The 25,970-nt window shown below is 40.1% G+C and overlaps 1 protein-coding gene across 33 annotated transcripts in view; it reads left to right on the top strand.

Annotated features, from left to right (window-relative positions):
* The window catches only part of GRIP1 (glutamate receptor interacting protein 1), a 598,510-nt gene that overhangs the window by 385,207 nt on the left and 187,333 nt on the right, over positions 1-25,970 (top strand). Inside the window, exons 1-2 of one of the 33 annotated variants that reach the window (XM_014740957.3) lie at positions 15,500-15,561; positions 16,569-16,868. The exons of 28 other annotated variants lie outside the window; for them this stretch is intronic. In XM_014740957.3, coding sequence (XP_014596443.2) covers positions 16,586-16,868 — 283 coding nt within the window. In that variant the 5' untranslated portion in view covers positions 15,500-15,561; positions 16,569-16,585. Of the gene's footprint in view, positions 1-15,499; positions 15,562-16,568; positions 16,869-25,970 lie in introns of those variants that run through there. 4 more of the 33 variants (XM_014740958.3, XM_070271863.1, XM_070271888.1 and 1 more) reach the window with 4 other exon arrangements.

The raw sequence follows: 25,970 nt of genomic DNA, 5'->3' as shown, positions 1-25,970 counted from the left end.
TAAGGCACGATGGAGTTTGAGCTCCCTGGCAGTTAAGGGGGAGAAAATAAACTCTTATTGTGTTTATAAATCTCATTGCCCATTAAAAACCTGGAGAGATAATCAGTACCTGGCAACAAATTCTAGAAGGAATGTAGATTATCAATGTTTATCTATTGTATGCTATAATTGTGTTATGGTAAAAAGATAGAAAAGTTATTTTAAAAACTCTTTCTCTTACTGACTTACTGTAAAAGCCAAGAGCTTGATATTATATCATAATACAGGGAAGGAATTTCTTCAGGAAATGCAGGTGGTAGAGTCTGGACATAGCGATTTCTGGAGCATTTCCCAACCTCTGTTCTTCAAAAGACCAGTTATTCTGGATTTTAATAGTTACTCCATCGAAAATGGGTTCAAGTTCAATTATCTTGGAAAATGCAGCAAACTGCAATCTCCTTTTTGTAGATTCAAAACCATATTAACATATCAAAGACCCTTAGAAGTCCAATAGGAAATAAAGCTAATTAATTTTGTTTAACTCAGTATTTTCCCAATTGATCTGATGCTGGGACCTTTCTCAAGTAATCTGCAGAAAGCAGATTTGGGGAAAGTTCGTTGATCTCAGCACAGGTTGGAGTACAGCAGGCAGGGAAGTGGGGGTTGTTAGTCGATCGTCAGACGGTAGCTTTCCAAACTCTTTGTTTCACTCTTGGCAAGAACTAGAAGGTGGATTTTCCAAGAACCGCCGCAAGTGCCAGTATTTTCTGCTATTGTTTATAAAATTAGAACCATATGATTTAGAGTTCAGAAGCTTAGAAAGTGAAGTTTGCATTGTGTGACAAGAACTTAGGAGTCTGACGAATTCTTTCCTGGACATACTCTTCCTATTTCAGGCAGAAATAAACTGCAGCCATGTCTGCAGGTGTGTTCAACTCCCTCCCCAACGTGCCCCCAAGTGCAGAGCCGTGGGCATTCGAAATCTGTCAGATTATTTCAAGTCAATTCTATGAAACCACTAAGTTCTGTGCCACAAAGCACAAAAGAGATGATTTTAATTCATAACATTTCAAAGGCAGCTGTCACAAACTGGCCGCCCAGACTATGAAAGAGGCAGGTGACCCTCACCCACCGTCTAGTTTTGGAAACAACGGCTTCCTGAGGTGCCTGGCAGATTAAGTTCTCTACATAATATGCCCTCCCTCCAGAGCGCCAAAGGAGGAGACTTTTGGGAGGCGGTTCAGTTTTTCATTTACATATTAGAGAATGTCTGCCAAAGATTAGCATTTTATCATAAGTATATCTTATGCTAAATTCTTTATAGCGATAATTAATCGATACATCCTGATAATAAAACAATGGCATATGGTCATCTACCAGTTTGGTAGGACCTCTGGGCATAATGCCGACAGAGCTCAAAACCAGTATCAAGTTATCTTGAGAAAGGTTAACAAGAAAGGGGATGCTACACCATTTAGAATTAGAGTTTGATCTGCCTAACCAGCATTCTTAGCCACTCTGATTCTGACGGTGGTTTTATGGCCCACCCTTTGCAAAAGCATCGATAGCTTTCTCTTTAATCCATGAGTGTAGGGCTTGACTCATAGATAGCTCCTGTTTATGGAGTCGAAGGCTCAGTGGATAACGAGGGCCAGGCAGTGATCAGCAAGGCGAAACTGGCTTCTGAAGGCAAAATAGTGCATGGGGGGACCCAGGCTGACCATTTTGTTTTGTTTTGTTTTTATGAAGAAAATAAGTCATAGTTTTACACTTTGAATGAAATGTAAGGTGGTTTCCCACTTTGGAAGGAAAGCCCACCATGAAGGAATTATGCTAAAGACAGTCATGACAGTAAGAGGCCTGACAGAAGAGGCCCAGCCACAGGGCACAGGATCTTAACAATCTGGGAGGAAGAGGTATTTTACTGAGATCTCTTTCAATATTTAGGTAAGTGATAGAAATTTTTAAGAGAGGTTTTTGCTTGCTTGTTTGTTTCTCGTTTTGTTTTAATCAAATCCTAGGAAGAGGCAGGCTCGTAAACCATAAAATGTGGGGAAAGCATCATGAAGTAATTCACCCAATCATCTAAAGAAACGTGTGCTTCTCCTCTTCCTCCTGGAGGCGTAACTCAGGTGACAACGCACAGGGACCTCGGCTCTTGTCAGCCAAAAGTCGTTCCCAGAAATTTCCTAGAACCTTTCTCCCACCCCAAAGGAATATGTTACCCGGAAAAGATTTGACGTTGAGCAATCGATGCCCAATTTCTCCCACACTGTGTTTAACTTGTGCAGACTTTTGGTGGGAGGGTGGAGAGGGAAGAACTGGCTTCTTGACTACAGCACACAGTGAAGTGAAATGACAAAGAGCCATCAAGATTGGTAGATACTAGTCAGCCACGGGGAGAAGGAAAACCTCTCCAGGAGGACATTTGGAATGGAATAAATCTGGATCTTTCTCAGCCTGGTTCCTCATTTGAAACACAGAATGCTGAAAATGTTTTGAGTGACTATTTTCTTAATTCTTCCAAGGATGATACACAGTTAGTGTCATTGTACATACACAGGAGTATGGATATCTTAGAATATTGGGGCTTCCTTCTCTCACTGAACCCAGAGAGGGAAAGGCTGCAGTGTTCCTTATAGGAAGGAAAAGGTCCTTGCTTTGTTTAAATCTTACCTGGCCCAAATTCCACTGTTCACCTGACGCACGTGGTGAAATCTTAGAATAGTTACATTAAGTGCTAAAGATTAATCTTAGGATGAATTAATCATTTTATTCAAAATTTCTTAAGGACAGAGATGGCAAGAAAAATAGGTTGGTAATTGTATAAGTAGAGGACACTGGCCATTGTAAAGGCTTGAGTTGGTACCTGAGTAATGCTTAAAGGAAAACTAAATGAGGACTCAGAAAAATATTAGTTTGGGAAAAAGAAAGTGTATGAATTATCTCATCTTTTCCATCACTTTAGTGGAATTTTAGACAATACTGAGTGTAAAATATGTTTTATAGTGTCTAATATTCAAATGAAGTTTGTCGGAGATTTTAATAAAGACTATGATGAATTTTCTAGATAGGGCTGATCCCAAGTCAAATTGAAAAAGTAGTAGATGTGGTTTGTTTGGGTTTCTTTCCCACCTGCCCTGTTTTTCCAGAGTCTAACAAGAGTTTCAGTCTCACAGGCACTTGCTATCAGAACCAGTGTTTTGGTTTCGTGTGTTTTTGGAAAGAAGTAGTCTCTGCTCTGAGAAATTAACTGGTGGGGACTCTGATTGCTTCACTGCCCCAGGACTTGACCTTTCCGATGGGAATTCTCCATGAGCAAAATCTCTTCAAGACTCAGGTCTCCAGAGGCAGAAATGTAAACTCTCTGGCCGGCTGAGGTTCAGCGCAGGAGGTTCACATCAGCTGCGTGGGTTGCTTCCTACTCTTAAGGACAATTCTGCTTTCAGATTACTGTGTAGAAGCCATTTTTTCCCCCAAGTGTTACTCAATTTCTATAAGGTCATAGATCTTGCATCACAGCTGGAAACTTGAGCATATTTCTGTGTTTCTAGGAGAGCCACTCTATATCTGCGTATTAAGCTTTCATTTTCTTAAAAACTATAACACCCATTCCAACTTCAATTTCTTTGTGTGTTCAGAGTGTAACTAGTGATTTATATAGAGAAATAAGATGATGTATGTATGTATAATCTGTAGTATATATATTTGTATATATGTAACACATATAATTTGTATGTATATATATAACATATATATGAATAGACGTATACACATGCACAAACATGCACACACAAACCTGTTGGATGCTGTGTAAAAATGCATTTCCTTTTCCCATATCTAAACAGCCACTGCTGTAATGGGCGTGGCTATGTCTTTCTTCTCTCAGTATTCCCAGCACCTAGAAAATGCCTGGAATATATCAGGCAGTCAATAAATATAAATATAGAAGTAAATAAAATTGCATTGATAATTAAACTTATAACTTAGCATTCTGTTCACACATCTCCCCTCAAAACAGAAATATGTTAGTGTGTGTTACCATATGAAGTGGTGAGCTGAAAATGGCTTATGAGAAATATATGTGAAAGTGCTTTGTAAAATTTTATATAAATATTGGGTAGTATTATCGTCCCATGAAATACAAACATTGAAAATGTTATACAACACAAGTGTTGTTTTAGTAATAGACCCTAGATTAATAATAACCAATTGATGCTCGATCATTAGCTAAGGAATATGTTTTTGATTTCAAATATCAATAAAAGGGTAACTCATGGATTCAATCATTTTTATTCCTTTCCTTAAACAGCATTGAACGTTTAGCTGTGACATGGGGCAATCTGATAAATGTTCTAACCCTAAGATAGTGCCCTTCATTTGGGTGTGTAGGCATATCATTATAAAAGGTGGTATGTTAGTGATGATATTGATTTCACTATTAAATGTTTAGCGGTTATTTTACGGTACGAATAGAGATCATTTTAATAGCAGAATTAAGGTTTGAAGATTTATGCAGAAAATTCTAATGAGGACACAGTATTGATTCCTTAGCCCCAAAGATGGCCAACGGTTCACCAGAGAATGGCTGGGCTGAGGCTGGTGAATCTTAAGCGGTTTAGGCATCAACATGAGAATCATAGAAAACAATAGTTTTCCTCTCTAGAGAAGTGTGAACATTGATTTATTTTGATGGCTATCTTCGTACAACAAGCAGAGTTATTTTAATAGAAAAACAATCCTTTGTTTATTTTATGTGTAGAAGCTGTGTGTTGACTTGAGATGTATTTGGAGAGTTTGTGCTGTGTAAGACCATTTTTCTGGTCTAAAAGCAAGGTAGCACTTCTTTTTCGTTTCCACTGGAGAGAGTTTACCGGAGAATTGCACGGCAACAATTCACCAAGAGTTAACATTACTGAGCCTCTGGCGGGTATATGGGTACAAAACTGGGTCCTTCAAGAAATATATCTTTTAAATGTCCATGTTTAGAGGACTTACTAGATACACTGTCAGAATGCACAGCCATTTGAAGGGAAAAAGAATGGTTCTCTTAGATTGAATGCAGTGTACATTTGCAGTTCATGTTAAATTAGAGTCTATACTGAGACTGGTGCATACGTTCTTCTTTAGCAGCCTATAAAATGGACATAGTACATTAATATTCACATCCTCAAGACTGTGTGACACTGTATTACATGCATGTGGAAATGTATTGTTTTGAGGAAAATAAAACAATGTTGTTTTCGAAAAGGAGTGTCCAATGACAGCTTCATCGTTCATTCCCAACTATTTATTGAGTACCTGCTAAGTGGGAGATGAAGCTTTGGGTGGTGGGGGTTTACACGGCAGTGAACACACACGTGGTGCCTGCGTCTGTGCAGCTTAACTCCTAATGGCATAGTCAGACAATAAACAAATATACAAACAAATGCATATTCTCAGTGTTACACAGGAAGTTAAAGTAGGATGTGGAATGAGGGAGAGGTGCTATTTGAGGTGGCGTCGTCAAGGACAGCCTCTCTGATGAGATGACATTGGAGCCAAGACCTGAAGATGTGAATATCTAGGGGAAAAGTGTTCTATCCAGAGGGGATAGCAAGTGCAAAGGCCCTGAGGTAGGAATGAGCTTGGCATGTATGGCTCATGGAGGGGACCATATTGTTAGAGCAGAGGAAGCAAAGCAAAGAGTAGGGGAGCTGCTTTTTAAATGAGGGGTTTTAAGTTGATTGCTTATCATATCCATTTGCAGTCACACCCCTGAGATGCCCCATGAAGGTGCAGATTACAAGAATACAAGACTACAAGTTGATTGACTACTGTACTTTACTTACAAGGCATTTCTTCACATTTATAAGGTCCATTCCTAGCTGCAAAGAGAGCCCTCATCCAGATCCACAGTCAGCATAGGTTGCATTAAGTTCTCAAAGGTAATTTGCTAATTATAGTGGCAATAATCTTGTGCTTTATTTTCATTGTTCTTAGTGATTGCTTTTGTTCCTACCTGTCTAGGGTGGTTTTTTTGCACTAACATGTCAATTGAATAAGCATTCTTCATCTCATATATTGTTTATTAACTATTGAAATAATTGTGTACCATTAATTTCACTAGTAAGTACATTTTAAACTGGAGAATTTGCCCCCCCAGAGGTTTTTTGGGAGGGAATTACCTTCTTAGGGTGAGAGAAGACTATGAACTATTCACTTATAAAATATCAAATATCTTTTATGTTTCCGTAAGAGCCAAAATTCAAGTTAAATCCCCAAAACAAGTGACCTTTTCAAACAGTTAAGAGTAAACTTTAAAATCACCTAAAATAGAGTTTTCTGGAAGACATGATGGCCATCATGCTTTGTGTATTGTCTTTCTCTTACCCATCTGTGAAGATTTTATTAATTTTCATGGCAGTTTGGTACATGCTAAATGTGGATGAAATCTTTAAAATGCAGCAAAAAAGACACCCATTGTAGCTGGAAATAGACCAGCTCGAACTCATATACACAGGGGAGGAGGGCTGCCGCTTTTAGAATCTGCTTCTCCAACCACAGTCAGACGTCCTCAACTTTTAAGCCTGGAAAAAAATTACTTTCTAATTAAAGGTCATTTTTCTCAATAAAAATAATCTCCTGTTGATGTAGACGACTTGAAAGGACTTATTTCCTTTGCATAGAAGATGGAAGGAAAGCTAGAATTTTCAGCCACAAGGACACCCCCTCCTAGAGACATCAAGCTTGCCTGTCCTCACCACCTTTTCTGACGCTGTGTCCTGTCCAGCTGTGAGGACTGGGCACCAGAGCGGCTCCCGGAGACAGCAGTGTTCCTCTTCTCTGGAGGGCCCCCTGAGGTCTCAGAGTGACTCGTTCGGGATCACAGCATATGCTGACAGCGCGTCATCCTCCTTTCAGGAGCCCTGCTGGGGATGCATCCTTGATCGAGAAATTGGCATTAGAGAGTTGTCGCGTTTCACTTAAAGATGACAATTTGATGAGGCAGATCTAACCTTTTGATTAATTGCCTGCAACTGGCAATGCGAAAGCTAGAGTTAAAATGCACTGCTCCCGTATTTTCTTATTTAAACCAAACTCAACCTAATTTCAGTTTTTAGAAATATCATATGTGGTGATAACTAGTTCCGCCAGAGTCACGACTGGTCCTGTTGGGTCAACCTGATAGAGAAAATAGAGATTAGGAAGGTTCCCAGATTATTAGGGAGGATTTTCTGTTGGGATGAAAACTGTGTGAGAATGAATACTAGAAAGCTAAAGAGAAAGTTCCTTTCTTAAAGTTCACATAAAATACTGCATTTTTAAAAGTACCTGAGAAGAGAGAGTTGGGCTGCAAACTGAAATGCCAACAGGAGCCAGGCATTTAATATTTATTCCATAAATAAATAAGTGCCGTTTCCCATGACCCAGACGTCTGACCTGCACACACTGTTTGCCTGTGAGATGCCAAAGGACACAGTCTTCCCTTTTGCAAAGAAATATGTTCTCTCCAATTCTGTGTGAAACATGGGCCCTCTCAGTCCATCTCTGCTTTTTCCCTCTCTCTTAGAGGCTAGGATACCGTGAAATATTTCCTACCATAAGAAAAACAACAGTGCCAGCAGTAATCCGTGGTCACTGACAATCGGCCTTTGTGTCAGAAGGGCGATGGCCAGTGGTGGAGTCACACTGGAGACATACGGCCTGTTTCAAGGCAGCTACCGCGCCTCATCTTGACTGTTGCCAGGCGGAAGTACAAGCCAAGCATCGTCAGATATTTCGATTTTGCAGTAAAAGCCAGGAATCTGGTTTTTTAATGAGAAATCTCCCAATTTTAAAAGGTTGATTCTATTTTAAAAAAATACCTTGTTGGCTAACAAAATGTACTTATATTTCAAATTTTGCCTGTGGTTGCCAGTTTCTAAGCTGTGCATTGCATATTCTATAGCAAAAAAAAAAAAGAAAGAAAGCTGTTTATTCATTTATTCATTCCTTCAACAAACATTTATTGAGTACCACATCATGACTGGTGCTATGGAACTTTCAAGGATAAATAGTACATTGCACTCAGAGAACTGAGTCTGGTGGGTGTCTCACCCTAGCCTGGAAAATAGATCCATACTCATAGTTCAATTATGCCCAGTATGTTTATAGGCTTCAAATCAACTCTCACAGTGCAGTCTGTCATCTGACCTTCAGTAAATCTAGTTTCCTTCCAATAGGATCTATCAATAAACTCAGCCCATTTGTATCAATGTGAATACATGTTCAAAGCATAATAGTGAGAAAAAAATTAAAAACTTGCAAAAAAATATGCAGAATGATTTTATGTGAATTTCTAAGGCACACAAAACAATAGTATATGTTATAGAAGCATCCAGCTGTAGGAAAAGTGTAGAATCCTCCACAGCCGAAGGATAACGACACTTGCTTGAGAGGGGTGCTTGCCTCTGGGGGAAGAGGGAGGGAAATGAGATGGAGATGTTGGTCTCTAGTTGTATCTGCAACACTTTATTTCTTCAAGAATATCTGATGCAATTTCAACAAAATGTAAACATTTGTTGCATCTTGATGACGGATACTTAGGCATCCCATATTTTCTCCATCTTCCTGCCTACAGTAGTTTCCATAGATTATAAAAATAAAAGAAGAATGTAAAAAATCGGCATGACTAAATTAGATTTTTTCCCTTTATTTCTAAGGGAATGGCTTTTCTAAATTTCACCATTGCTTTAGTGGCGCTAGCCTCCCAGACTGAAATTATTTAAATTGTCCGTCTTGTTCATCCCCAGTGGCTAACCCAATCTATTACCTATGAAATCTACCTTCAAAACGTCTCTTTCTGTTTTTATTGTATCGTTATGTGTCATCATTTCAACCTCTGCTCGCTGGCACGGTGGCCGCCCAACTCGCTGTTCCATGCAGTCGTCCTGCATCCGTTGACTTCTGCATGTGAAGGGCTTTCGTCCCTGTTCTCTCTGAGCCTGTGGACCTCAGGTCACTGCAGTCTGTGTCCAGTCCTGAGCCCAGTAGGCCACTCCAGATGCCACCCAATGCTGGATGTTTCAGTTCAAGGTTTGGTCCACAGATACTTACCTTGTTTTTAAGTGTGGCTATGCCCCCTTCATTTTGTTTTAAATTTTCATTGCTATGTGTTTGGCATGAGTGGGAGGAATTCTGTGTGTACTCATGCCACAGTCCACTGCATTGCAGTGATATTTTGGGCGATTATCTTGGATGGAGTATACAGTAGATCGGTCAAATTCTTATAGCAAGTAGTTTCTTCCCTTAGGTCCAGTGTGGACTGGCAGTTTCTTGTTTCAGTGTCCTCTTCAGCGACATCAACGCTGACACGCCAGATTGAAGCATGTAGAAACTGAGGAAAAGGTGATATTGAGATGAAGCTTCTGTTCTGTACATCAGCTTAATAAATGAAGGAATTGCCAATCCAGAGATGTTAGATTGTTCACTGATTCTGTTGCCAAAATTAGTACTCACTCTGGGTGATATTTTCAGGAGATTTGTGGGCTGGTACAAAGAATTGCTAAATATCCTGTGAAAAATTGCTAAGTATTCTGTTCAGCTTACTGGGGCACCTAAAGTTTATAAGTGCCTAATTTTAACTACTTGGTGTTTTCGCCAAAAATAGATGTTTGGAAAGTGAAGTAGTAATTAGATTGATTACATATTAATACTTGTGGGGAAAAGATTTTTTTTTTTATCCCCTTTTAAATTTAGCAACAGGGAAAATTGTTTGTGGAGAATGAGAGCCTGTGATCTAGGAATCAGTGTCAAGGAAGCCAAGGATTCCGCTTTTACCGTGAGTGGCAAAACCGTCGCACATTCGCTGGCTACAGTTTTTCTGGCACAGAATCGTTGTGAGCACAAGAGAATTTATCACGGAACAACCAAATAAGAACACTTTTGTATTGGAGGTTCTTTAGATAGTCTTCTTTACTTTTGGAATCTTTCCAGTAGAGCAACTGGCATTCCTGCTTTACAGATCAAACAAACTGGAGATGAAACCCTGCAGCCAGTCGCAAAATCCTCATTTGCACCTTTCTGCCGTCTGTGAGGTGTCCACGGCACTGAAGAAAGACCCAAGTAGGCGTCTCTGGAGTGGAAATCTTTCATCTGATCCTGAGAGGAAAGGCTAGACTCCTCATTAGTCCCGTCAGCCTTGGCCATGGTGGGCAGAGCACATGGAGAGAGAGATGGCACAGCAGCCTGCAGCACCCGCTGTGCAGAGGCCCCCGCTGGGCGACTCTGCCCGTGGACACCCACACTAACCGCCCAGTGCCCGCTGCCAGCCCTCCAACTCTTGTTTTCTCTCTCCCTTGTGTTAGATTCCCCATGACAACAAACCACTATCGCTGATAATTCCTTGTTTCCTCCATAGCTCCCACTATAGGACTCACATTTTGGAGTGATGGAACAAGAATTTGTTGCACATGCTTTGAATTTTATTAAGAAAACTTCTCACTTTTCCCAAATGGTGGAATACTTCTCTTCCATTAAATTTAAACGTACTACGCAGAACCCCATTTGCTTCCTAGTATTTAAATTTTTCTCACAATAATTTTCAGATGCCACAACCTCTGCTGAGAAAACTCTCAAATGTGGTGTCATTATAGCAGGAAATGGGTCTACACAGCCCCACCTGCTCCCTTCCTGATTCTAGTATTTTTTCCTTAATAAAAACAATGTATTCAGAAGTGATGGATGATATTATTTAGTTTAGAAAGAAGCAGCGAAAGTTCCCCCTCTCTCCTCCTTAGTGTTATGTCCATGGAGATTTCCGCCAAGCGAAGGAATTTTTTTCCTCATCACCCAATATTGTAAAATTCTACTTCACATGTCGCCCTCGTGCTAGGGAACGGTTACAGATACGATCCTAACATGCTTGTTTGCTGTTTCCCCAATTAGTCGTGGTGTATTAAGTGAATAAAATCTTCTGAAGTCTTTTGGCAGCTGTTTTTGCTGAAGTGCTCTTATCTATGCTAAAAGATCAATAATTGTGAGTATTCTGATTTGGAAATAAAGAGAAATGGAGAATGTTGGTGGGGAGGGAAGCTAAATGACAGGGTTAGGAAACAGTCCTTAGAGCAGAACACAAAAGCTTCAGATTTAGGAAATAATTGAAATTTTGCTGATGCCTCTCCCTGAACCTCCAGCTCTCCTGGGCTCTGCAGAAGATTCTAGGATGTGAAATGAATCGAGGATCAAACCTGCTTTAGGATAATCCTTTCATCTATGGAATGTGAATGTAAGGAGATTAATGGATACCATGAATTGACATGACGCTCTAGGTTTCTTATTTTGGTGCTTAATATTTCAGAGTTGCTAGACCACTGATTGACTAGGCAGGGTGGAATCCCCTAAAACTACAAAATATGTGCGTCCTGATGGGAAATGAATGCTCTAGCAGGAGGGCCTAACACGTTTAGGGAATACATACCAACACATAGTAGGCGATAATAATAGCTACTCACGACGTTGACTGAGCTCTTTCAATGTATATTAAGCATCATTCTGAGTGTCCCCATCTTATCCCCTTTAATCCCACCACAGACAGGGCCGTGAGTTGGGTGTTATTACCATGCCCCTTTTAAACATGAGGAGGTCTGGGGACAGGGAAGCTAAGTGGTTTCCCCGAAGTCGCGCTGCTAGATTTGAATGTGGTCCGTGTGGAACCAGAGCACCACACTGTTACCTGTCTACATTTACAGTAAATATTTGCTGGATAAATGAGGGGTAGTAGTTTGAGGGAAGAGTTTAGTCCTCAAGTGTGTTGGGGTTGCCAGTTGGGTTTGTAGAAGAACGTTGCACAACATTGCAAGAACCTGATAATCTAAAATATTCCATACCCAAAACTAGAAAACACAAGGGTAGCACCAGTATATGTTTGTGCTCATTGCAAACCACGTATCAAAGCTCAGAGAGAGCATCTTTGATCTGTAATGTCCTATGCATTTCAAACTTTGGTTTCTTCTCCAATTCTTTCTTGATAATTAAGATCAACCTGTGGTCTAAACCCCTGAATAGTGAATAACAGTGACCAGTATGTATAAGCTATCCTTCAAAGAAGGTATTACTTGTCTGGTGCTTGAGATAATGCGTGAAGTATTTCCATTCAGCCCTTTCTACTGAGAAAACTTAAGTTGCATCTCCCAGACTGTATTCTACTAAAATTCAAATTCCAAAACATAACACGTGCAAAGCTTCATCTTTGAGGGCTCAAAATTTCCTCAGCATCAGACTGACAACAGATAAGATAATTTCTCTCTAGTAAAATACACTTTATTTGCTTACTAAATTTCTTGGGCAAAACCCATGAGAGTAATGAATATTTCTGTTCTGATGCTCCTTTTCTCCCTCAAGCATCCTGAGATATAGCTGGCATAGATGTGCTTTGGCCAGTAAGGTAGCCCATTGGCCAGAGGACCCAATAGGCTTTTAAAAGCACGAGTCCATCAATGACTTCACCTGGGGTACCGATCTCTGGTGCTGCACAGGTGGGGCAGGCTCCTCTCACTTGGACTTGGGGCCCACCGTCATGGGGCCCAGGGACGGGGTGGCCAGGAAAGCCTGTGCTTGTTCACTCAGCTGTTGTTGGGGGAAGACAGGCAGAGAGTGGATGCTGGGACGTGGGCGAAAGATATAAAACTTTGAAGCTTTAAGTCTCAGATCTGTCGCTCACTGGATGTATTCCCTGGGAGCACTCTAAAAGCTTTCTGAGGCCCAGTTTTCCCTTTCTCTAAATAAACATAATACCTAGCCCTAAAACTCACCACTTTGGTCCATACCATAAGGAATACAGTATTTCCAACCTCTTCTCTCACTACCTGACAACCCAAGAAAATCAGATACATCCCTCCATCTGTATAGGTATGTGCTTTTTCTATTTCAGTGTCTTTGATTATGTTGTTCTTGCTGCCTGGTGCATCCATGTTCCTCATTTCCTTGGGTCTGAAACCTACCTCTTTTGCAAGTCCTAGTTTAGATACTTCATCTAAAATGAAACTTTCCACACTTCCACCAAGCACAAGTAATTTTCTCTCCTCTTTGTTCCAGCTACCCTGGCAACACTCGAGGGCATTTGGCATGCCCTTCCTTGGGTTGCACCCATTTATATGCTGCTTGCCTCTGTCCTCCTGGACTGCAAGCTCCTTGTGAGGGAAATCGTGTCTGTTCCATCGCTGGATCCCTGTACGGTGCTCAGCATGGCTCCTTGCACGTTGACAGTCAATAATTGTGTGTTGAATTGAATTGAATGAGAGGGGGAAACTGAACTTTGTGCAAATCTCTGGACCTTTCTCTCGGCCCAGGCTTGAGGGACTCAGCTTCTATGACGGAATCTGATACAACGTGAGGTGATGAGGGAGACAGAGCTGATGCTTTCTGCACTTCTCCTGCTTGTAATCTTCTGTATTCTTCAGTAATCGATTGCTCCTGGTAGAAGGATGCACTCTCGGGGTTTTATAGATTGATTTTATACATTTTTATGTATAGATTTTGTAAAATTTTAAAAATACTACCAAAGAGAATCAAGCCAGACCAAGTTCAAACATGAAATTGCAGGGGAAAGATGCAAACATTCTGCATTTTATTTGATTTAGGTTAAGAAACGCATTGATTTTTTCTCTCAGTTATTGCATATGGTCTTGTTTTTTCAATTACAAGAGTGTTCATTCCTTTCTTTGCTTATCCCCTGTGAGTCCATATGGTAAAAAACCAAGAGAATGAATTTGCACATTGCCATGTGTATGATAAAATGGAAGTCACAAAATGAACCTAAGTTTATCAATAGTGTTCACTTGTCGGGATCATTGACATATCTTATGTATTGATTTTTCCCTCTATATTGTTTTAGAAATATTTAGTTACCAAGTTTCCTTTACAGTGTTATTCATGCAACTAGGTGATACAAAAATGCCTTTAAATATCCAGATAAAAAACTGAACTTTAGCTGTGGATTCACATTGGACAGTCTGCTGCTAAAGATTTGCCATCAGTGAACCTCAAAAATATTACAGCGTGGGTAATAATCTCACCAGCTCTCCTGCTCTTGGTGCCTTCAGCCCTTCTCGCACAGAATCCTGGACTCGAATACATTGTTCTGTCTGCCTCTTTCCTTGCTTCTCGGCAGCTAGTAATTAACCCAAAGGACTCAGTCTTTCAGAAGGTTTTCACAACCCCAGTGATCACACTGGAATGCTTTAGAATGAAAGGAACATTTTGGCTGATATTCAATTCGACAGACATTTATCGAGCAACTGCCGTGGGCTGGAAATCCAGAGACGCCCATCCACTCCTTGTTTTGTTTAAGTTTAGAGAGGGATGAAGACACGCACCCAGCTCTCACACAGGTCAAACCATGATGAACATGAACAGGGAGAGGAGAGCAGGTCAGGATGGGAAGGAAAAGCACTAACACTTACTGCAGACCATATCCTCTCAGGAGTGGTAGCAAAACATTCAACGGTCTCTACGGCCAGACACTCACCAGACAGAGCGGACAGTGGCCACAGCCTGCAGCAGAGTCCTGCAGAGCCATACCCCTTGAGTTGCCAGATCACAGGCAGGTCTGAGGGCTTTGGGTCGAGGGAGAGGAAGGCACTGGCAGGGGTAGGGGATGCGGGGAAGCACATGAAGGCAGCAGCTTTTACTACCTGTTTTCACAGTGTTTTGATATTTGGCATACCCCTGAAATGGCCATCTTGGTGCACAGTGGCTGAGGATCAAACATGGCCACCCCGTGAGCTGAGTATTAGTAAGAAGAATTATAAAATGAGGAAGTCATGTATTCGGGAGGGGATCAAGGTGCACAGCGAGTAGAAGAGAGGATGGAGTTTAACCTGCGTCTCCCTCGTCCATCCGTAATAGTAACTAATTCATTCTGACAAATCCAGAGAAGGAGGGGGAGGAGGAAGATGCTTATGATGCACAGAGAAAGCGCCTGTGAGCTGGGCCTTTAAAGTCAAAAGATATTTTATCATCTCATCTCCAAGAATATGTGATGTCAGGTTAGTTTGTTCCACCCCCAGGAAGGATCATCTTAATGCTCTTTCCTCACTAGCCTTCTCTCCCTTCCTTTCTTCCCACGCTTACCACTTTCCTCGGACAAAAGTTCTTAGTCTAGCGTTCAGGTGCAAGGGGGGCATGAATGAGCTTCGGGGACCCTAGAACCCATTGCAGTTGTGTCTGCCAACATGCTTTTCTTTTTTACCCTTTTTCCCATTTTTTTCCCCAAAGTATTTAAAGGCTGGTTAAGCAGCAGTTATATTTCTCAATTATAATTTGATTTCATTTATTGTTTTATTAAATAGAATATTTACATTCTCTTGGGAATTGTGTAAATATGGAATTTGGTCCTCAAAAGTTTTAGGAAGTTAATTCAAGGATATTGCATCCCAATATGCATTTTTGTGGGAAGATGATCCTTAGTTTTCTTCTGGTTCTCAAGGCCTCTGTATAACTCCATTACATTAAAGGAAACTAAAAATGTTCCACAGGTGGAAATTTTAAGTATTATGATGTCATATAATGTAACATTCTGAAAATCCAACATATCCGCATGAATTTCAAAGACCTGAAAAAGTGAGTACTCTTTCTTTGTCACTTACATTTATATTACTGTCAAATAATGGCATTTCGGCTTGCACATACCAGTGAATATGCTAAGCATCTTAGAGAAATGAGAGACCTCAGAACTTAGGCACTCGACTTTGGCAGACATGGCCGCATGTTAGCCATGGCCACATGTTAGCCATGGCTGACATTTAGAGACCGCAGGTCATACGGGCAGTGCCAGCACATCAGTGCAGTGGTCAAGTTCAAGCTCAGGATCCGACAGCTGGGGTTGTACTTTGGCTGTTGCTTCCCTGCTCTGTAGCTTCAGACAAGTTACTTAACCTCCAGGTGCCCACATATCCTCATCTTGAACATGAGGGTCCTAATAGTTCCTATTTTCTATAGTTCTTGTGGAGATTAAGTCGTTGATGTAAAGTGGGCTGCTGGACCCTTGCACTAAGGCCACAGTGACAGAGGATCCGAGAACCCAACGTTCTCCGAAATGCCCCTCCTGTCCGCTCTCACCTCATCTTTCTCCCTGGCCTATTTGTCATCACTTTTGTGCCAGGATCCCCTGTGGCTGTCCTCTCATCTTCATCCATGGCTTTCCCTGTCGCATTGGTGGGGTTGGGACAGATAGAAGGAATGAAAACTGTGACATGATTCTGGAGGCTTGTCCTGTTTTAATGTAGCAAATAAAAATACCTCAAGATTCCAGAACTACTCATTTGATCGAGTAAAACTCAAGACAAAAGGAAGCAGCTCCTCTATTTTATGCTTTACCCAACAAAGCTTGTATTCTTTGTTCCCTAAGACATTTCTAAAGTACAATTTACACTTGTGGCCATGTCAGTGAAACCATCCATCAACAAACACTGCTTGAGAGCTCAATGTACATAAAACATAAAGGGAGATAAAAAGTAATTGATTTGTTAAAACTAAACACACAGGATGCAATGATTAGCAAAGATTCGGTGAGTATTGTCATGCATTCCTATTTAACTGAAATCTCGTGTACCTTTTCTTGTGTTTAGAGTTTTATAAAAGATGAATGGACATGGCGGCCCATCTTGAGAAAGCCACGGCAAACTCAGTTAAGAAACATCGCTCTAACACTTCTGAACCTTCTCTTCCAGCAAGTGTAATCCCCAACAGCATCTCCTTTAATACTGATGGTTCCATCCAATATAAAGAAAAGCCATATTCCTCTGCCTCTGAAGCTCTAGACGCTTACATTGACGATTTTCATTTAAACTGTGAGCTTGCTGATATTAATGATGCAAAGGTTAGCCTGGATCAGAGCCCTCTTGAAGTTCTTGCTAAACTAAACAGTGGTAAGCTTTCCTTATTCTCTGAGTTTAATTTTTAATTATCTGTAGAAAGCTGATGCTCTGAGAAGTTATATACTCTAAAAAACTTTTTCCTTGTAAAATAGTTGTCTTACAGTTCATGAATCTTTTCATAAGATTGTTACATAATTTTACGGTCCCGAAACTTTTTTGGCAATGGATTCCTTTAAATTCAGAGTGAATTATAGAAAATGCTTCCCAGGCTTGATTTCAGAGTGGCAAAGCTGTGGCCTTGGGCTATAAAGCCTTGAGCTTTGTGACTGAAAGTGTGACAAAGGCACTTAAATACTCCAACCTACAGTTATCCCTTTATAAAATGAGAATAATAAGAATAATACCTCACAGGTTATTGTGGGAACTAAATGCATGTGGAAATGCTCTGTGAATTGTCGTGGCTGTGGACTCCTCAGGTTCTTTCTGTAGCACAGGGAACACCTCTGTTACAAGAGGTGGACGACTTGAGCTCAGGCTCCATCCTGCTGATGACACGGGGGCGCAGAAGAGTCCCTGGGCTTTAGTGTTTCTGTCAATAGGATGAAGAGACTAAACGCTGTGAGCTCCATAACTTTAAAATTCCATGTTATGTAAATGGAAGAAAAATAAAATTGGTCAACGTCAGTATTTCTCGTTTAAAAAGTGTCATTTGTAGAAGCTGAAAAAAATACTATTATGAAAGCAAAACAGGATGTGAATCTGAATTTGTGGCTGATTGCCCATGAAACCCTTGGAGAAATAAACTCCTCTGATAGTGACTTCTCTTATCTATGTGATAGGAATAATAATAATAAGAGTAGAAGTTCCTGGCCCTCCACAAACATGGTCTTTTCGAGATTATATGTTAGCATGCCCAAAAAGAATATTGGAAAAACTCTACATTACAAAAGTAAGGTAGCATTTATTCTTGTTGGTTTTAGATTATTATGAAAAAAATTTACCATATTGTTGCCTGCTAGACTCGATATGCAAAGTTAGAGTCCGTGGAACAGCTTCTTATTGCTTCATAAGTGAAAAAACATAGAGTGACATGAGGACTCGTGCAGATGTGACATGGTCCTCCCGAAGAGAGAACATGCCTCTTTAAGCTAGTCGTACTGGTTGTAGTACTTGATGTGGTTTGATAACCGGGCAGCATGATGTGGGGACTGAGTGTGAAAGTGTGATGTAAGTGTCTGTGTTATCTGTGCAATTGAAGTGCAGATGTATTGTAATTTATTCAGTAGTGCCACTGGTTTTCCTGACAAGGGCTTTCATTCTTTTTTTGAGGTTCGGTGGTAGAAAGAGTTTTTTTGTGTCAGTTTTCCTCCTTGAATCCAGAGACGAGACTGTAGCTGGCTCTTGTTAATGACTCGGAATAAGATACAGGCGCTCACTCTGTCCCACATCCTTTTCAGTTATTAACTCCACCGTCAGTGTTATCTTGACACTTCTTTATAAAGGGAAATAGAGTTTCACTTTTTTATCATTATAAAAGTAGTATGTACTCATGGCAAGAAAATTTCAGAAACCCTTAAGAAGGAAACAAAAACCAACCGTAATCCCAACAGAGAAAACTTCTGTTAATGGTCCCATATAAATTTCCCCTTTTTCACTGAAAATATATATGATGGAATTTACTATCCACACTGTTGCATTTCCTTGTTTATTCACTTACCAATATATTGTGAATATCTGTTCATGTTATTAAAATAGTTCTGTATCTTTACATTAAATGGTGCTAAAGTGTCTCCTGGTCTCTGTCAAGACGTTTGAGTTGTCACTAGTATCTTTACTATTCCAAATGTTGCCATTGCCACCATTGTACATACATGTTTGGGTAGGTGTCCAGTTTTCTCCTTAGGATAAATTCCTAGGAGTGGAGTTTCTGGGTCAAACAGCACTCACATGTTTGAGAGTTTGATTTGTATTGTTAAATTGTTTTCCAGAAGGGACATACAATGTTAGACGTTCTCACCAGTGGAGTGGAAGGGTCCTCGTTCCCCAGTAATCTCACTGCCCGTGAATATTACAAGCTTCTTCAATCCTTGCCAATCTGCTGGGCGAAAATTGATGTCTGGCTTACATGCGCCTCAGATGTTAGACGTGTGAGATGTTACACGTGTACCACTCGCCTCAGATCTTACACATGTAACACTCACCTCAGATCTTGAAAGTCAAATGATTTTCCTTGTTGTGGAAAATGTGCTTTGAGAGAACCAGAGAGAAAATTCCCTTGAAAGATTTTGGCAAAACCCTGTGTGGCTTTTACTTAAAACATTAATCCCTTGAATACTTCTTTTAGTTTTTGTGCTCATATGTGGAAAAAATGACCCAACAATGCTCTAACAGGCTATTTTTGGATGAGAGAGTTGTTCATTTACAATAATGAAAAATCATAACTATTGATTTGAAGGTGGACTGATCTAGAAACCAAAGTAGAGTTTCAGTGAATGTAAGAAAGAAAAAATTTTGTACTGCTCCTCAAAGCAACTTTGAAAGGCATTGTCTGAGATTTCTGTCCTACCTTAGGTATCTCTGGGGCATTGTGCCGTATAATCTATTTGTAGTTTTAAGGTGGAGAAATAAAGAATTTGTTTTAAAGTCATCTTGTTATTCTAAGGATGATAAATTTATTTTTTAATCTGCACTTGTCTGGTTTTGAATGAACAAACTACATGCATTTATTTAGTGCCAAATATGTGCTAAATAATATGCTTGGAATTAGGAGTGGAGAGTCAAGCAAGGAATCTGTTTGAATAACCATGACCCCTACCTTCAAGGACCTCATAGTTTATTGGTAATTCAAATAAGCATAACACCAACAATTGTCTTCAGCGTGGTAAGGCCTAAGGTGGAAGCATGCATGAGGTCTGGGAGCTAGAGAATGTGCACCTCCAGCCGGATGGATGATTGGAGAGGCTCTTAGAGGAAATGACCCTTCAACTGAATTTTGGAGGCCAGATAGAAAACATCAGGCCAAAAAGAGAAGGAGCGAGAGCTTTCTAGAGAGAGGTGTGGGTATGTGGAAAGGCACGTCATGCATTCAAGAGCCTACTGGTAAGTTCAGGATGGATAGAAAGAAGAAGGATGTTGTTTAATTCTATTTCCTGAGAGTTTGTCTCAACTTGAGTTTTAATTCTACTGGTATAGCTGTGTGTGTACTAAATTCATCCAGTTCTTCATATGTGTCATGAGAAAACAGAGTTTGCTCATTCTGATGGGTGGCAATTTTTAATAGAAAAATGACAATGTGGCTATTTTATGCAGGTGTTTTCTACAACTTTTATCTCTGAAATTTTAGACTTTCATACTAGAAAATACAAAACTTTTTTAAAAATTAAGAATTTGATCACAGTTCAAGTGGACATTTTATGCTGGATTGTTTATCAGTTTTTTCCATGGTTCTTTCTGACTCCTGGAACAATTACTTAATCCCTTCAAAGCCTGCCTACCTGAAAGAGCCTTGTTCCACTTGCTACCCGGCCCCTGTGGGCGCACCTCGACTTGGTCTCCACTCCGACTACTGCACTGTAATTGGTCCCTTGATGCTGGCGTCCTGCTTCACTAATCCACTCTATAGATCGCGCTGCTTCATGCTATGAGATGTCGCTAATACCGTTCCCTCCTGCTTGAAATAGCCTCAGTCCCCAACACACGCACCTTCCTCATATGAGTGGCTCTGCTCACCCTTCGGAACCCAGCTCAAGCTGAGCCTCTGCCAGAAGGTCTGCCTAATCCTTTTCTACCCAGATGCCCTGTCTCTGTGCTCCTGCCTCCCACCTCCGTGGCCCTTGAGTATACTAATAGGAGTATCCTCTACTATTAGTACACGGTAGTACTCATAGTAATAAAATACTTAACATGTATTAGTATATATAGGATACATACATATGAGTGTATGTATATTTGCTACTAATAGTGACACCTAACATTTATTAAATTCCTACTATGTGTCAGGCTATTAAATGTTTTATATGCGTTCTATCTTCTAGTACTCACAACTACCCTTTGAGATCGTATCCCCATTTTACAAAGAAGCTCAGACACAGAGAGGTTGTGTGAGATGCCCCAGGCCACAGAGCTGTAGGTAGTGCCTCTGACTCCTTGACTCCGAGGCCCCCACTCAGAGCCCAAGCTCCCGCGTGCAGTTTACGTGTGTTATGAATAAAGTCATGGGAGATACGACAGAGACCAAAAAAAAGAGAACAAAAGAAATCCTAAGACTCACGGTAGACATGATGATCTGAGTTTTAAAGAAGGACCAAAATTGACAGACTCGGTTTCATATTTTATTTCTTTGATTCATCTTTGTAGGAACTAATTAATGAGCAGGAATAAAGCCAAAAAGATAAGAAAAGCCCTTAAATTGGGGGAGGAAGCCAAGAGCCTGGCTAATTAGCTCTTGACTCGTGAATTTTTGTCATCATTTAGAAAACTATTTTTAAGGCAGTCGTAGAGAGGGAGTATAGTGACTGAGTCCTGGGCTTTGAGCGAGAAGAGCTAGCTTTGAATTCCAGCTCTCTCGCTCACCTGCGCTGCAACCCTGGACAGGTTATTTAATCTCGCTCGCTCTCTCTCTCATTTCATACATAAAATAGAAAAGTAACACCTATCAAGGATGATATAGTGAGGATTAAATAAAATGATAAATGTGAATGTACCTAAAACAGTTATGTGTCACATTGCCAGTGCCCCCAGAATAATTTGTGTACTCTGGTGGAATAAAATGTAAACTATAGCATTTCTTGGTGGTTTCAGCGTTCTCTTGTTACCTCTTAGCTCTCCGAGACTCTAACAGCTCACCATCGCTCCTGCCTCCAGCCGTAACAAAGATTGCTGTATGTTTTCATGTGGACAGCTACGTGCTCACCCCCAGGGGACAGTTGCTCCTGACTGTGGGTATAAGCCTACGGCGTGTATCTCACTGGCCCTCGGACCTTACATATACCGTGCCGAGTCTTGGTTGACAGCATACGAAAGATTTTTTACCGTTCACAGTGCATTTGGTAGCTGGCATGGATTTTGCGGCACTTCTGATAAAATTGTGATTTATGTAGCCAACTCTTTAGGCAGTTCAGGTAATTTATTATATCAAAATCTTGCTTGCTTAGTTATGCGTCCCAGTTTTGCCCTGAAACTCCAAGTTTAATACTCTATTTATTTATGACCTTCCATTTTTCTCTCTCCTGCATTATCATATGATAGACACTTATGCTGGGAAATTGTATAAGGAGCCTGAGCAAGACTAGAAGGCTCTGAGATCAATAGAGGATTCCACGGTCTTAAAGGAAAATTGGTTCCCAGGGGCTCCATTTTTTAATGGACAAATAAAAAGTTGAGATCTTTAAATTGAGTACAATTACTTTCTTTATCTCCTTATCATCTTTTGTAAATAAAAAAGCAGAAGAGCATAGCGAGGGAAGAGAGATAAAATTATCAAAAAATTTTGGTTCAAGATGAATGAAATATAGTTAAGCTATATGTTTACCCAAAGATTGTAGATTATCATTAATTTCATTTATTTGTTAATAAATATGCTATATATGTAAAATGAAAGTATGCCAAATGGAATATGTATGTTTTAAAGAATAATAATATGGCATCCACATGCATACCACCCAGCTTAAAATATGAAAAATTAATAACTATGTGAAGCCCCTCCGCTCCCCTCCAGGACATCATTGTTCTTTATCTCCCCTGATGTAACTCCAGCCTGTGTTTTTAATTTATTATTCACCTGTTTTTCTTTATAGTTTGTATTCTCTTCTCAGGGTACATTATGGTGGTTTCCAGATTTTGCTAATACAAAAGCTGTCCCGGTTAACTTCCTTGTACTCATCTCACGTTACACACGTGCTGGAGTTTCTCTGCAGGGCACACTGCAGTGGAGTTACCGGGTTATGAGTGTGCGCCCCCTGGGCTCTGCATGACCAGGCCAGCCTGCCCCACTCTACGGTCCTATCAGCAGTGGATGACCTCGCATTGCTCCATTATCACTGTCTTAGTCAGCTTGGGCGGCTATAACGAAATAGTGTAGGCTGGGTGGCTTACACAACGCAAGTTTATTTTCTCACTGTTCTGGAGACTGGGTTGTCCAAGGTCAAGCTTCCAGCAGGGTTTGGTTTCTGGGGAGAGCTCTCTTGCTGGCTTGCAGACTGCCACCTTCTCACCGTGTCCCCGATGGTGGAGACAGAGAGCACGCCCTCTGGTGTCTCTTTTATAAGGACATCAGTTCCATGGGATCGGGGGCTCCACCCTTATGAACTCATTTAACCCCAGTCGCTTCTTTAAAGGCCTTGCCTCCGATACAGTCACACTGGTGGGGATGAGGGGTCATGGCTTCAATGTAGGAATTAGGAGGCGGGGGACAGACACAGTTCAGTCCATAGCAATGACAAATGCTTGCTACTGTCAGAAGTTTGGTTTTTTTATTTTTGGTTTTGTTTTTTTGTCAATCTAGTGGATTTAAATTGCTATCCCATTGTGGTTTTTTCTTTTTTATTGACATAAAATATATATAACATAAAATTTACCATCTTAGTCATTTTTAAGTGTATAGTTCAGTGGCAGTAAGTACATTTATTTTGTTGTGCAATCATCACCACCATCCCTCTCCAGAACTTTTCTTCTTCTCAAAAGGAAACTTTATACTCCGTAAACAATAATTCTCCATCCCTGCTTCCCCAGCCCCTGGCAACCACCATTCTACTTTCTGTCTCTATGAATATGACTGTTCAATGTACCTCATATAAGTGAAATTTTGCTGTATTTGTCCTTTTGTGCCTGGCTTATTGCACTTAGGATAATGCCTTCAAGGTTGATCCATATTGTAGCATGTCAGAATTTCCTTCCTTTTAAAGGCTGAATAATATTCCATTGTAAGTCTAGGCATACCTTGCTCTATTGAGCTTTGCTTTATGGCAATTTGCAGATACTGCATTTTTTACAAGATCCACCATCAGCAAAAAGATTACAACTCGCTGAACATTTGGATGGTGCTTAGCATTTTTTAGCAATAAAGTATTTTTTAATTAAGATATGTACTTTTTTTACACATAATGATATTGCACACTTAATAGGCTACAGGATAATGTAAACATAACCTTTGTATGCACTGGGAAACCAAAAAATCGATGTGACTCGCTTTATTGCGACATTTGCTTTATTGTGGTGATCTGGAACGGAACCCACAATATCTCCGTGTGTGCCTGTATTCCATTTGTAAACCAGATCCGTTTCGTTTATCCACTCACCTGTCAATAGACACTTGGTTGCTTTTCCTTTTGGCTTTTGTGAATAATGCTACTGTGAACATGGATTTAGGAATAAGTGTACCAAAATGGGTGTGCTGTTTGAGTCCCTGCTTTCTGTTGTTTTGAGTATATATCATTAATTTTCATTTCCCTGATTACTAAAGAGGTTGAATATTGATCTTATTTTTATTGGTCATCATTGGCCATTATTAGCCATTTGTGTTTGCTCCTCTTTAAACTGTATGTTCATTTCTTTTGCATTTTTTTTCCTACTGAGTAATTTGTATTCATTTTCCTTATTGGTTTTTAGGAGTTATCTGTGTATTCTGGATACTAGTCCTTTGTTGCTTACATGTGTGGCAATTTTCTTCTCTTCATTCGTGACTTGTGTTTACAGTCTCTTCATGGTGGCTTTCTGTTGAACAGAAGCTCTTCATTTTAATGTAGCAGAATTTATTTTTCTACGACTTCTTACCTTGTTTAAGAAGTCTTCTACTTTGAGGAGATTAAAATATTTGATTTTTAAAAATTCTAGTGAAAGCACGCATAACTATTTTAGAGAGTAAAATGTAAACCATGGGTGAATGTTTAAGGTTGAATTTGAAACTTTGTCAAATATTTATTGAGTCCTACTATGTGCCAGACACTATGAGAGGTCCCAGATTCTTTGCCCTCATGGAACTTACATTCTTTGAAGGAGAAAGACAAGCACCAAATGAATATAGAACATGATGCCAGCTTGTCATAAATGCTGTGAGGAGAGAATAAAAGCCATTCCTGTTGTTAGGGCCGTGTGAGCTGTGTGAAAAGCACACGAGGGTGCCGTCGCAGCCCACAGACAGGGCTTCCTCACCCTCCTTTGTCACTCTTTCTGTAAATTGGGTGAAGCTCATCTATTTGTCATTTAAATGTGTGAATTGAATTGCATAACCTGTATGACTCCTTTCACCTTGAAAAATTTTCTAGGATCCTGAGAATCTAAAAGATTTTTGCTTTATTAAAAGTCCTTGGGATAAACCATTTAGAAGGAGGTAATATGATAGGTTTAAGTTTTTCTAAAGTTAAAAGAACGTAGTTCACTTCCAATCCTGATTCTTAACTGTATGTTCTGGGAAGAATAATTTTTCATCATTTCCAATAAAACCAACATTAGATTCCAGCTGAAGCCCTGTAAATGGAGGGCCATTTGTAAAGGAATTTCCCTCTAATTAAGATGACTCTACAGAGAAAGCCATTAAAGCAGGTCTTCTGTGATTGGCTGCAAAAAGGAAAGCACTAAAATGACTAAGTAATACTAGAGATTTCAAAATTTATATGTGTCTTTAGAGCTAGTCTCATAAAAGGAAGGATTATTTAACAGTCTAAATTTTCAAAAATGGTTTTCATAGTGGAAAAAGAATGTAACACATACTGCTGACTTCTTTATCTATGGACATTAAAATGTAAATTTCACCTTGGAGCGGGTGGAAAATCTTTCCATGGAATGAATGCTAAATTAAGTGTGACAGGTGATTGTGATTAATCATGACTTATTACCAGAAAAGGAGCCTTTGTTGCCTAGTGAAATATTACACAACACTAAAGGAAAATGCAAAGATGGACCATTTTTGAAGTAAAACGTAAACCATTTCACATCTCTTTGAAAAACTGAAAGAAACTATAGGAATCCAAGCTTCCTATCCATCTGAGGGTTCCCCTGGGCTCTGACTCTCTTGAACTTGAAGGTTCAGAGTTCCTTCAAGATAATACTCTCAAGTGTGCTTAAAGTATGGTATTTGACCATTGGTAACTTCAGTCTAAGACTTTACCAGTGGAGATGGATGAAGCCAGAGATTGCCTAGGCTGCGGCCAGACAGCA

The sequence above is a fragment of the Equus caballus genome, chromosome 6, assembly GCF_041296265.1.
Source record: "Equus caballus isolate H_3958 breed thoroughbred chromosome 6, TB-T2T, whole genome shotgun sequence".
In the NCBI taxonomy this organism is placed as follows: domain Eukaryota; kingdom Metazoa; phylum Chordata; class Mammalia; order Perissodactyla; family Equidae; genus Equus; species Equus caballus.
Note: the sequence above shows the minus strand (reverse complement) of the source record. Positions and strands in the feature narration are given on the sequence as shown.